This window comes from Leptonotus elevatus, chromosome 10 (assembly GCF_054856555.1).
Source record: "Leptonotus elevatus isolate MCC_2025b chromosome 10, RoL_Lele_1.0, whole genome shotgun sequence".
NCBI classification, from domain to species: domain Eukaryota; kingdom Metazoa; phylum Chordata; class Actinopteri; order Syngnathiformes; family Syngnathidae; genus Leptonotus; species Leptonotus elevatus.
The window spans coordinates 10,445,453-10,459,638 of NC_141248.1; the positions used below are offsets into that span (position 1 = coordinate 10,445,453).

A 14,186-nucleotide genomic window follows, 5' to 3' on the forward strand; every position below is an offset into this window, starting at 1 on the left:
GCTAAGGAAATGCACTGAGTTGTTTTAAAGGAAAATAAACATGAGTGTACAGGTAGGGTATTTTGCAGCCACTCCTCTGTAAGACTCGCACATCAATGCACAATCTTGTGCCTAACATGGACCCCAAAAAAAACACTCAATGGTTTTATATGACTCATACTGAAAGACATTCTATTGGAGCATGTGGTCATGTTCAACAATGTCCAATTTCACTTGGTACAGTAGTTGTGAAAAAATTAATTATGACTCATCAATTATGACTATACTGTGTCTGTATCACTTTGTTTTTTCTTTTTAGTTTAAAATATCGTGTTTTTTCGCTTTTGTTAAAGTTTTAAATCCACGCCGTCCATCCATGTCGTGTCTGTCGTACTAGCTAGCTAGCGCTAAGCTAACCTAGGGGGTGTTCATTTCTCTTGTCCAACGTCTGTGTAATATATATGTGTTTGTGTGTATGTGTTTTACAATTATACTTTTATCTGTGTTTATAATGCTATATGGTATGTACCAGTGGATGAAAAAATGAACCTTTGGAGACAGTCTGTTGCATAAATGCACAAGAACAATCGATGAATGGCGCCAACAGCCTCTGAAATATCCACTCTCTCATTTCATCCCTCGCCTGTTTCCTTTCTTTGTATTATAGCTACAGCGGCCAAGAGCAAACCGCTTCCTCCTTGACAATTGTGCCACGTTGTTTGTGGCCCAATACAAAATGTAACGCAGTACAGTATATGTGGCACCTTAAAACACTGTTTACAGATAACAATACCGTTGGTAACAGTTTTTTCATGCTAGCAAATTGGCTTATATGTGGCAGTCGCTAACTATGTTTTAAACTGAATGTTTTTTTGTTTTGTTTTAGATGTGCTGATTATGTTAGTTGTGGCATGTAAAAAGGTGATGAGACCTGCCGATTTGTTTGCAGCGATACAAAGCAGCGGGCCATGCCTTCACTGAGAAGAGCTTCAAGAGGGGACGCGTGTGTGACGTGTGCGAGCAGACCATAGAAAGCTCGGCAACTTTCTGCAAAGGTGAGCTGAAACCTTCAACACGTACATGTCACCGAGACGAGCATACCTGGTCCTTGAACGCATCTCTTAGCTCTACTTTGTTGTGTGCAGAATGCAAGGTGGCAGTTCACAAGGTGTGTGAAGCCAAGGTAAGCCGTCTACTGTCTTTTTAAAGTGACCTCATGTTGCACAGTATAGGACGATCTTGGGTGGTTGTAGCACGGACGTGGACGAGGCATGTTCACTGACCTAGATGTCTGCTTTTCAGAAGGCCACCCCCCACTCTTGAACAGCAAACAGCTAGCCAGGTCGCTATGAGTAATTCATTGTGGTAACCTACAGCGGTTACTACCACGTCACTACACGGGCTTGTATTAGATGGGGACCTATTTCTCTTTTCTTTTTATTTATTTATTGCCGTATGTTTTTCATCAGCTTCAACTCTTGATACTTAACATTCTTATTAGGGTTGGGCAATATATCTAAAAAAATATCTATTACAATATTGGCCCATGCAATATGCATATCACAAAGACATGCAATACATTTCATATGGAATTTTTATGCTTTTATCTGAATTTAACCAGTTAGCTACAAATTTAAATGTGCACCATCCAATAGTTGAAGATTATCTAGGGTAATTAATTACAATTAATCAACTAAGAATACATTGAGAAGGCTTATTTTGTCTTATGAAAAAAAAAAATTTTTTTCATGTTAAATAGCGCACTAATATCGATATCGCATTATTCAACAACTATATCTCATATCGCATATTTTTCCAATATCGCGCAGCCCTAATTCTTATTTGTCCTTAGCTTATTTATAACTCACTAAAATAATGATTCGTGTTCATAAATTTTTCGATAAGCACCATGACAATTTTTTCCACATTTCACTTTGTTATTTAGTGCTGTTTCCACTCGTTTTCCTATTTATTCTGCCCTGCCTGAGCGTGACGTGTTTAGTTCTCACAATAAGAAGCTGCTTATTTCCCTTTTTAAAAAAATTAGGCGATTATTATTTTTTTTATCGTAATTAATCGCATGACTTCAACAGTTAACTCACAATAAATCGCAAATTATATCTGTTCTAAATGTACAATATTTTTTTTCTCATACTTTTAACATGGAGGGAGGAAACCTAATAGAAATGTGGTTGCATCTTTTAGTCATTAATACAGTATTTTCATAATAATTCATAAAATTGAGTTAAAGTTAAAAAGATGTACTGTACTGTAATAAACAAGTGTGATATTTGATTTGTGTTGATTCTTCTGCCACTAGATGGCATAATTACATTTGTAAGACGTTGGTGACAGCTCAGTGCATTTTTCTTTCCATATTAAGAGCTATCTAATCTTTAACATGAAGTAACTTGTGAAATTCTGCACTTTAAAAAATTGTAAAATCCAGCTTGACCCCCAGTCTCCACAAATATATGTATTATCATAAAATGTATTACTGCTAAATTTTGAGATGGACGTGTCTTCTGCGTTGCGGCTGAAATATCCCCAGTACAGGCTTTCCAAGTAAGGGGCGGTCATTAGTCGTGGCGTTAAAGGAACATTAAATGAACTCATAATAAATGCACTAATTCTGACACCCCTAAAAAAAAATCAACACAGCATCACTGCCTGCCATTACTCATATGATTACCCTAAGTCCACTATTTTGAAACCATCAAAAAACAGTTATTTTAGCATAATAGCAATACGTGCAAATATTAAATGTTGGACAGAAACCTTTTATGCCCATATATAGTTAGTTTCTTATCATTTCACAAATTACAACCATTGGTCAGTGATTAGTGTATGTGTGACTTTTAAACCGGCTTATGTATGAAAAAAATAATAATCATGAGGGGTTATGGTGTCAATAGACTTCATTTTACGGGACTCGTCATTAAACAGGCAATAAAAAACACTGAATGGAAAAATGTGTGCCTCTGTACTATAGCTGAAGACGAGAGGTCCCAAACTGCCACAGAACCAGCACGTTTACCACATTACACTCGTGTTGAACTCTGGTCACCTCCAATCCCTGCAGGATTTCCAAACACACACAAAATGACCTAATAGTGTGCCACTGGACACTACCAGCTGTTGTGCCTTAGCAGCCTGCCCTTAAAAGAGGATTATTGTTTTTGTCATACTCTGTTACCACGGAGATGGACAAATACAAGTGGCTGCTGCACATTCACTAGGCCAGAGTGGTCATCATCACGTAGAACCATGATCAACGTGGATGGAAGAAGAGTGTAAATATAGAAAATAACAAGAGTGCCATAGATGCTTGCCACGGAGTGATCGGTAGAGGGGACACAAATAGGTGAGAGGCAGCTGGTGAGGCTGTATGCATGCGTGTGCGTGCGTGCGTGTGTGTGTTATTACTTGAATCTATACACTTTAATTGGATAATGTCAGTCAAAGTGATTTTTGACATTTTGCCTCAAACTATCCTTGTGCATATTGCCCGCTGTGTATTGCAGACATTTCTGGGCGCACTCACTCTGCCCATTATGTGTGTGAGTGCAAGTGCAGAACAGGGTAGGCATGTTTTACCGTGTGGGTGTGTGTGGCCTGCGCCACAAACAGGGCGGGAGGGGAAAAAGAAAGCTATGTGGCGAGTGCTGCTGGCACGGTGGACCAGCGTGCATGCGTGTGTTGTCATATGAGCGGGAGAGAGTGAGCAATGTGTACGACCAGAGAGAGTGAAGGAGGAGGAGGAGGGAGGCAGGCTGTGTATGCCAGTGTACAGACTGGACTGCTCTGAGTGGGAGGCAAGGACTGAAGCTGCTTGTTGAGAGGTAAATAAATGAAGAAAAAACTGCACTGGCAGTCGAACACTTCTATTTTGTCACGTTGAATCTACTTGGAGCGAGTGTTCAACTTTCAAGCCTCTTAACTGTGTGTGCTTTGTGAATGTTAATGTAATTCCGTGATTGCATAGTATTCCAACATTAGCCAGAGTGCTTTTTACTTTGCTCTAAAATATATATATATATATATTTTTTTGCTGGATTTTAAAAATAGGCGCGTGGAGTGACCTACAAAAAAATATGCACGTTTGAATTTTTGATATTAGAGAGTTAAGTGATTTTATGATGGTAGCGCTTCACTCGCATGGGTTCCGTTCCCACTCAGGGCAATGGTTGAATCTCTATGTGCATTGCAATTGACAATCAGTCCAAGGTGTAGTTTTTTGCCTGATGGACTCCATCTCCCTGAGATTTACCGAACAGTATCCGTGGTAGATAAGATGGATGGATGGATGCGATTTGAATGATTCCATCTATTGGAGATTTAAAACACATAAATGTTAGCTATTTCTATTTGCAAACATCATGTCTACAGTCTGACCCAAGGGCAGCAAACAGAGACAAAACTCCGCCCCCTTGATGTTAATCACCTGTTCTAGCAACAACAACGTGATGGATGCTAATGTCGCATAGTGACGTGCAGATGGTTACAAAGTAAGCAGCTGTTCTGCAAATGTATGAATGGACATATGATGATGTTGACATGAGGATGTCCAGATCTTGTAAACAATGGTGTAGTAGAGAATAGTTTGGACACGTGTATTGCTTATATAGTTGAACATCGCTTAGTATCCCTCCACAGGTAACAAAAGCAGATCAATGAGAAGCGTACAGAGATGAGGTACTCACTAGGTCGGCAATGGATTTTGCTGTGTTGCCAGATTAACATGTTGACATATCGCCGCCCACAGCAGCTATTTATAGTTGTGACCGGGCAAACTACTATAATACTTGGCTTAGTTTAATTTAACACGCTTTCTCCGGCTTATCTAAAGTGACATCGGACACATGTGGTTGCATGCATCTCCTGTTTGCATCTTTTTTAATTTCCTCATATCCGTCACCAAGCAATAACCGCGCTGTTTGGTTTGTTTAATATGGAAGTTGTGTCACCATTCTGGCAGGATTCATAATTCCAGATGGATTTAATGACATCCAATAAAAGAGTTGCATCAAACTAAACTAAACAATGTGTATATTTATTGTGGCTGTAGTTTGCAATGATGTATTCTTAATATTTTAAATAAAATATATATTTTTTAAAATTGATAGCTTATGATGCAGCAACAATGCTACATCATTGCAAACAACAAGTGCAGTAATAAACATGATGATGATGATAAATAAATATTTTTCTGACAGTGTCAATCAAAACTGAATTTTGATACTACTAAACAACTTAATATCAATATATGGCATTCCTAACTAGAATAAAGTGTAATTGCACACCTGATACAGTAGGTGGCAGTGGCGGCCTCATTATACTCATTTAGTTGTCTTTATTGTAGACAAATTGATGAACCTCAGATTTTGTGTTACATACTAAAAAAAAACATTGTTAAAGCTATTTATTGGTGTAAGTTGATCTACTTTTCTTTGTTTTTGCTGTGTTAATGATATAATGTTATGCAGAGTTGTATGTCTATCAATTATATAGACAAATGATACTTTATATTATTTATAATCGCGGCTGAGAGTTGGAGGGTCTCGCAAAATGTCTTCTTCCATGGGGGGTGTCACGAAACATAACTGAGAAGCACTGACTGTTTAAATGGTGAAGTGCATGGTTAGAGTTTTGGGGCTGGTCTTCAGGCAACATGTTAATTCAAAACAGGGATGGGTGGGTACTGTTACCAGGTATTGTTATCAGGCCAATACCTGGCTTTATTTCAAGGTATCGGGACTTGCTATGGCGGCCGCTACCAGTTTTGGGCACACTTTTGTGGCCATTATATAATCAGGAACTAAAAATGAGAAGAACAGAAAATTGCGATTAATTACATGCAATTTTAAGGAAAATAATAATATTTTGATATAAAGGTCTTTCTTGAAAATGATGTCATATGAAATGTGTCATGTGAAAAATATTCTCTATTTTCATGTTTTTATTTCGATTTTTTTTCTAATGACAAGCTTGTAGAAACACAATTGTTATTTATTTCAGTTATCAAAGTGTTCCCGAGGGACTTGTGATCTATATTAAGGAGCTTGATCAAAATAGCTGTCTGACACCTTTGTGCTCTGGTCAGAAGGCATTTTCAGCTGTTGACATGTCTATCCCGTCCACATCACTTGCTCACTGTCTGCCTGGTTCTCCCCTTGATGCCTCCCTGATTCCCCCCCGCATTGCTCATGTTTTGTAAAAGCCAGTCACAGCGTGTACTCGCTTATGCGCATGTGATGCTCTTCACAGTGTCCTCTGTTGTCCCGTGTTGTTTACTAAGGGAAAGCCCAGATGATTGTGGTCATCCAGTCCTGGGGCCTGGCTTCATGTGGAGATAGAGAGAGAAGAGAGTGAGGAAAAGGAGGGACAATATGTGGTGCAAAGGCAGACTTAAAAATGAATTGAAACTGCTTCATACTTTCAGCCTCCCCTAAATGATGAGGCTGCCTTTTTTATTGTCTACCTCAGTGGATTTATTGAGAGATGGTGTAATACGGAATAAGCTCTGGTTATTTGTTGCCATTCCACTTCCAACTGTGAAGGCTTAGTCACTTCTCCCTCTGTCTGATGTCAGCTTTCACTTGTCCTGGATGGCACGCCGGCGCCCGTGTCTCAAACACACTTTTCCATCAGCAGCTTGAGGAGATGGTTGACCTTTTGCCTGGAGTTACTTTGGTCATGCAAAGCTTTGACTTTCAGTTTTCTCCTTTTCGTCACACGGTGTATAAAATGTAGGCAGGCATCCCGAGAGAAATAAACATTTGCATGTTGATGAATGAAGCAAACGCAGTCAGCCGGCGGACACCTTGTCAGTCCCCGAGACTGTGATGTCGCGCTGTCATTGGCGCCAGCGTCAAGCACACTGATGAACAAGACAAGCTGAACCAGATGGCTCAGCCCCCCCAGTGGCTTCTCCACACACTCCACACGCATTCACCGAGAGCCTGCAGCTGGCAGCGCTACCAAAAACACGTGCACGGCGCAACCACTGTTGACCAGCGCTGACATCCTGTTGCAAATTGTTTCCTGTTGACTCAAGTGTCTCTGTTGCTTTTATACTACATGTCAAGACCCTCGGCGTGTCTGTGCGCATGTGTTTATGATGCATGGTGGTCATACACGTGGACGTTGTGTCCGTCTCCTACTGTTACTTCCGGAAGCCAAGCACCCTTCATCCTCTTAACGACCGTTATTAAACCAAATCAAAGAGAGGAGTTTTGCCCCAGCGGCAACGTTTACATGTCCTCTCGTACCCCACTGTGGGTTGTATGCCGTGTTTCTCCTCTTGAAAGAAAACTTAATCAGGAGTTGTGAAGTGTCAAAAAAATTCAAACTAAAATATATAATACAGGACTGCATTGTATTGTGAAATGTTCTACTATAGCAGGGGTCACCAACTCCAGTCCATGAGCTTGTTTTGGATGTTTCCCTCCTCCAACACATCTGATTCAAATGATCAGGATGGTTATCAGGCTTCTGCAGAGTTTGCTGATGAGCTGATAATATGAATTTGAACATCCAAAACATGCTGGATAGATGCCCTCGAGGACCGGAGCTGCGTGGTGACCCCTGAACTATAGCATCCACACTGCGGGCCAGGGGCCATTTGTGGCCCACCTTCCATTTTTTTCGTGGCCCGCAGCATATACTATAAATGACATTTGACACAGACCGCAAGGCTTGTTGCAAAGAAATGGTGGAGATGTGCAGAGTGAGAAGGGAGGGAATCGAAAACATAGATGCCAATAATAAATTGGTTTATATACTGCAGTGTTTTTCTAGGTACAGTATGCAAAGATACAAATAAATGATATACTACTGTACTAATATAACACAGTTTCTCTTTAAAAACACTATAATGAATGAAGATAATTCAATTTTAGAATAAAAAATTACTAAATTCACGTCACATCAGGTTGTGTGTAGGTTTAATGAAGTGAAGGTTACGACCTTTTTAGTGTCACTACGATCGACTTCTCGTTCACTTAATATGGCCATTAAGCAATCTGGTATTCTATATTTTACGAATTTTTCAATAATATTGTTAGAGGCTGTATGCTATATAAAATTGCCATCTAATTTAAAAAAACAAAAACAAGAAAATATAGAATTATTGTTGTGGCATTTTAACACATTGTGTCGTTTCTCAGGAAAGTTAAAGCAACACTAAGGGACTTTCAGTTTACGTTGATTATGGTGGCGCCATGTGGACAAAAGTGGTATTATGTCTGAAAGAAGACTACATTTCCTATGAGGACAAGCACATTGGTTTTTTTAGCTCACACCAGCAAGTGAAATTCGGGCCAATGTTGATCCTTGACTGTCCTTTTATCCGGGTAGCTTTCCTTTTCTGTTGTTTTGCATCTTCTGCCAGGAAAGCAGTAATCGTGCATCGACATTCAAATTGACTTCCGTCTTTGTAATGAATGGGGAAAGGGGCAAGAGACATATGCCATAAAGCATTCAGCACATTTGTAGTTTTTTGTGTGACAGTGTTCCTACCATTCTCCTCAAAATTGCTTAGTACTAGTAAAAATGATACAGACATGGCAAAGGTATCATTCAACTAGTTTTAAGTCGATGTTTCATCAGAAGACTTATGAAAATATTTTATCAAGGTTGAAAAGTTCCTTAGTGCTACTTTTAAGGCCTCCATTTTGCAAAATCAAATTTCACTGGAACTACTGACCTGAGTTGTTGTGATACAGGCCATCGTTGGGCCGATTTTTTTTTTTAATTTGACTTGGGAGCAACAATTTGAAATAAGGGCATTGTATGGTGGCAGTGAACTCAACTCACTTCACAACAAAGCAGCCATTTGGCAGAATTAATAAATCTTCAAAAAGAGGCTGCAAAGCTCTTTGATTCCACTTCCAGTTAAGATTTATTGTCAAAACATGTGTAAAAACATTAAACAAAGATAATTAGATATTGTGTATTTAAAACAACCACACAAATTTGGAAATTTGCTTTTAAGCTCAATGGTAACACATAATGGGAAATGCCATGGACAAGCAAATGAATGACCTCTATGTGGCGGTATTATAACACTTTAAGTAGCAGATATAGATATACACACACACATATATATATATATATATATATATATATATATATATATATATATATATATATATATATATATATATATATATATATATATTTATTTATTTATTTTCTCTTCTATTTGTTTTTGTAAAATACAGTATTATAGAGTGCTATTTTCCTTATTTAAAAAGTCAAATTTTCCCCCCTTGGGAGACTGGAATGGATTAATGGCATTTCCATTTATTCAATAGGGAAAGATGATTTGAAATACAAGTGTTTTGAGTTATGAGTGTGGTCACAGAATGAACAAAATCATATCTCAAGGCACCAGTGTATATGTATTTCTTTACCTGTCCTTTTACTAATATCGGTCACATCGTTACTCTACACTTTTTTCACATGCAGTTAAATGTCTTTTTGTAACCATTCCTAAAACTGTCCAAAACTGAAAGGAACTTTTAAGTAATGTCTATATTGTATGTCCTACTGATGCAACCAATATCCTTTGTTGGACAAGAACTTCTGCATTGTTAGTTGAGGGAGGAAGCATTCACTTGTAAAGGCATGCGACTTGTTAACTGTTGCTGACACCTGTCATCGACGAGTCGGCCCGCCAACTGAGAGGGCTGCTTGGATGCCAGTCATTCTGGTTCAAGGGTTCAAAGGTGAAAAGTTGACAAGGTGTTGCCCTGTCAAGGGTTACAGTGGAAGTCAATAGCATGACTGCTTCTCTCCGTGGCTCATTTGTGGTTTGTTGTTTCATGGTGGATATGATGTGATTGCATGCAGAGTGTATAGGAATTATATGGTAACCTTGTGCTTCATCTTCCAGGTATCTACCACCTGTGACTCAACACCAGACCAGGTATGTTTGGACATGGCGTTTGCATTTCGATGCTATTGTGCACACTCACCAATCCACATTTCTGTTTGGTTTTCAGCACAATTCCATTAAATTTGCATCCTTAAAGAAAAGAAGCTCCATGCCAAGGTACCGTAGCCATCAATGAAATATGAAAAACATCCTATTTTTCAAAACATAAAACACATTTCCATTTTAAATGATTTCAATGTGCAGGAGTAAAAGTGAGGAGCAAGTAATGGAGCAGGTGATGGAGCGCCACTACGACATTGACCTCACCTATATCACGGAGAGGATCATCTCGGTCTTCTTCATGCCAGAGCTGGAGGAACAGCGATACCATGGGGAGCTACAGGAAATGGCCACCATGCTGAAATCCAAGCACCAAGACAAGTTTCTGGTTGGTAACCACACAAAAAATAAATTTAATTGATATATTTATTTACTAAACTCATATACTACAACCCCTCTCCTGCATATTGCATAATATATTTATTCCAGTTAGTATATGAGTTAAAATTATAATAGCTCCTATCGGGTACTATGGTTGCACCGTTTCCCTCCATTCCCCGTGTAATTGTATACTTTGCCATTGTTTGTAGATAACATTTTGATAGACGAGAACAATTAGAGTACTGAATTTTCTTGTTTTTTTCCCCTAGCTTTTAAATTTATCAGAGAAGAGACATGACATCACAAGACTCATCCCAAAGGTACAATTTGAACGCGTATGTCATTCAAAAAGCAGCATCATATTTCATGCCCAGCTCCTCTTGTGCTGCAGGTGCAAGACTTCGGCTGGCCTGATCTTCATGCGCCACCTTTGGACAGGATCTGCACCGTATGTAAGGCCATGGAGACGTGGCTGAGCGCTGACCCTAATAATGTAGTGGTTCTCCACTGTAAGGTATGTGCAACCGGAACACGTAATTAATAAATGAGTGATTGTCATTGATATGGTCATGTGTTCTGAAAGGGAAACAAAGGGAAGACGGGAGTCATTGTGGCGGCCTACATGCACTACAGCAAGATATCAGCAGGGTAGTTCATGTTTCTATTATTCATTTTTTATTATAATTTTTTATGTGGTTTTATTAGTATTTTTTTATGACCAATAATCACCATAATACATCCCAACTATGTTGTTACATTCACAAAGCTGTCATACACATTTCTAATTGAATTGTGTTTGTGTATCCACAGAGCGGACCAGGCGCTCACCACACTGGCCATGAGGAAGTTCTGCGAGGACAAAGTTTCTTCTTGCCTTCAGCCTTCTCAGAACAGGTCTCACACATGCACAAGTGCAAGTGCGCTGTACCAAGATCACTTTTGTTGAGGTTTGCGCTCACAAGCCATAAGATGAGGTATACTTGACAGGTGATTCCAATACAAGCTTCATTTAAAAAAAAAAGAAGAAGACGCTTTTACAACTACAAAATGGCCTTCTGCGACCACAATGTGCTATCTGCAGGATTTCCTCATGCATTTCAATTCACAACAACCGAATAGAAGCGAGAAGAAGAATAGAAGAGTGTAGTTGCCAGTTGGAAAGTATACAAAAATACAACTAAATAGAAAATGTCTTCATTTATTTTCTGTTTCTATCATCTTCAGGTACATCTACTACTTCGGTGGTCTGTTGTCCGGTGCCATTAAAATGAATAGCAGTCCTTTGTTCCTCCATCAGATCATTATTCCATCGCTGCCAAATTTTCAGACAGGAGGAGGTTGGTTTTATGTCAACGCAATTTAAACAATACCTTGTTTTAAGAGTTGACACAAAAACAAAGCAGCTGTCTGTAAATGTTCTTCTTTGCAGGTTACTTTCCATTTCTGAAGATCTACCAATCACTACAGCTGATCTACACCTCCTGCGTCTAGTGAGTAGTCACTCATGTAGTTGTTCTTCCACCATGTTCTCCATTTACCGCAACCTCTCTTTCAAACAGAAGTTCCTTTTACTGGCCACTGTCTCTGTTTGGATGGTGGCTGCCCCACTGCTTATGTTCATGTTCACATTGTTTACCTTTGATTTACTCGACAGACGGGGCTAATGTCTTATGTATCCTACTTGTGTTTCCAGCAACCCTCAGACCTCTCGGTCCAGGAAACTGTGCGTGACGATGGAACCAGCCTTGCTGTTAAAAGGGGACATTATGGTGAGAAACTGGCACAATATCACACAATCAACACTGAAAGAGTACTCTTAGTCATATTCTGTGTTTTCTTTTTAACGGTCTGGTGGTCCAATATATTTGCCTATACGGTCCAAATAGCTCTGAACGATCTCATGTATGGACCTTTTCATGATGTTCTTTCCTTCGTCTTAGGTCAAATGCTATCATCGACGGAGCCAGGCAGCAGAGAGAGAAGTGGTGTTCAGAATGCAGTTCCATACGTGTACCATTCATGGCGCCCAGCTGTGGTTTAGCAAGAAGGACCTTGACATAGCCTGTACAGGTAAAATAATGGAAGCCACTGAGGCTAAATTGGATCATTGGTAATGTTTTGGAAAAATATGACCATAACACTGACTCCTTTAAAATGCTAAAGTCTATTGCAATAGACATCGCCATAATTACTAGTGTGCTTGTTTATGTTTTAGTGAGCTCCAACATGAATTATAAAACTTTTTGAACAATACCTTTGATGTGTTCTGTTTGACTTATTACTGTGAGCGCTTCTATCATTTTTGTAGTCACAGTGATATTTTAGACAATGTGTTTACAAGCGTGTCTTTTTTTATAGATGACAGGTTCCCTCGTGATGCTGCAGTGGAGTTTATGTTTTCTAGCAGGCCAGAAAAAATAAACGGTGACTATTTTCGGTTTCTGAAATCTTGAGTGTCTTGTATGTATTTTGTCTTTTACTTAGTATAATTTCATGTCTGCTTTCAAGAAAACCAGACGACAGATGCCTCCATCAAAGTGAACTACAACACCTCAGATCCAGTGGTCAGATGGGATTCTTATGAGAACGTGAACCTGCACCATCAAGACAGTCCAGAGAGTAAGATATTTAGCGTTCATTGGATTCTCATGCATCTCACATGAGATATATTGTTGTTCCACAGCATCACCAACCTTTGAACGTCAGTACTACATACTAGTAGGCAGTGGCAGCCGGTCAATAGATGGTGCTAGCGTGCTGCGCCACCAAAAATTAAATAAAAATATGAATTGTTTTGAGTGCAGTGGACACTATTTTGGAGTCTGCTGGTTCTGGGTCTGTTAATTAAAATTTCTACTCTATAGTATGCATTAACCAAAACTGGTTAATAACATTACTAGCTTGCTCTAAAACTGCTTGGCTGACTTGATTATTCCAGCCATGCGTTAATAGTAGTGGTGCAACGGATCACAAAAGTCATGGTTCGGATCAGATCACGGATTTGAGTCATGGATCAGCAGAAAAAAAAAAGAAAAGAGAAATAATACATTGTCTTCATTTATTTTGTAAAGTGTTTTTTCCATCAAATTTCAAAAAACTATTCAAAATGTCTAATAGAGCCGTTTAGGATTTAGTGTCTTCATTTATTTTGTAAAACGCCTTTTCCCCATTCAATAAAAAAAAAAGGTGTAATATAGCCATTTAGGATCACAACTTTTAAGTGTAATATGAGGCAGAAACATCCTTATTTGTACATGGTTCATGTGTAAAATAACAAGGTATTAATGGCTTAAACTTCTGTTCCTAAAATCTAAACGGCTATATTTGACATTTTGAGTTGAATGTTTTTTTTGTTTTGTTTAATGGGCAAGTGTTTTATAAAATAAAAATAATAATAATTTATCTTTTTTTTTTATATATATATAATGAAAAGACCTCAACGTGCAATTTAAGGCACATTCATTTTCTTTAAACATGGAGTGTGAATTACAAAGTAGCCTTGGATGACTCCTGAATATTAAAAAAGAATTAAAGTAATCCGGCAGGCACCAGCTGTCAAACTTACTTACCAGCCAGAAACTCGTTGGTTATGCTAACAGCTAGCCGCTAACCACTTACGTCGGGGACTTCTGACGTATCATACAATGACGGCGTAACTAATTAGCGTGTTTTTAGCGTCCTAAATTAGCGATTGAACATGAGTCCGGGAGAGCGTTGTGTTGATGTTGGTCGCAACTACAATGCCAATCAACTACGATAAAGTAACATCTCAAAGGGAAGTCAAGCTAGCTATCACGCCACGACGTGGGCGAACTTCGAAGTAAAAGTGTACTAAGGCTCTTTGCATTGCCGTCGATCTATTACTGTATTTGGTGAACTTTATTTT

At 38.9% G+C, this 14,186-nt stretch overlaps 1 protein-coding gene across 2 annotated transcripts in view; it reads left to right on the plus strand.

Moving 5' to 3' along the window:
* LOC147166997 (tensin-2-like) overlaps positions 1-14,186 on the plus strand; it is a 31,082-nt gene that overhangs the window by 8,539 nt on the left and 8,357 nt on the right. For both annotated transcript variants that reach the window (XM_086087373.1, XM_086087374.1), the window contains exons 3-17: positions 929-1,034; positions 1,125-1,162; positions 9,878-9,910; positions 9,987-10,036; positions 10,124-10,307; positions 10,570-10,620; positions 10,692-10,814; positions 10,884-10,948; positions 11,111-11,194; positions 11,525-11,637; positions 11,730-11,790; positions 11,994-12,069; positions 12,241-12,370; positions 12,659-12,724; positions 12,809-12,919. In XM_086087373.1, coding sequence (XP_085943499.1) covers positions 929-1,034; positions 1,125-1,162; positions 9,878-9,910; positions 9,987-10,036; positions 10,124-10,307; positions 10,570-10,620; positions 10,692-10,814; positions 10,884-10,948; positions 11,111-11,194; positions 11,525-11,637; positions 11,730-11,790; positions 11,994-12,069; positions 12,241-12,370; positions 12,659-12,724; positions 12,809-12,919 — 1,291 coding nt within the window. The remainder of the gene's footprint in view (positions 1-928; positions 1,035-1,124; positions 1,163-9,877; positions 9,911-9,986; positions 10,037-10,123; positions 10,308-10,569; positions 10,621-10,691; positions 10,815-10,883; positions 10,949-11,110; positions 11,195-11,524; positions 11,638-11,729; positions 11,791-11,993; positions 12,070-12,240; positions 12,371-12,658; positions 12,725-12,808; positions 12,920-14,186) is intronic.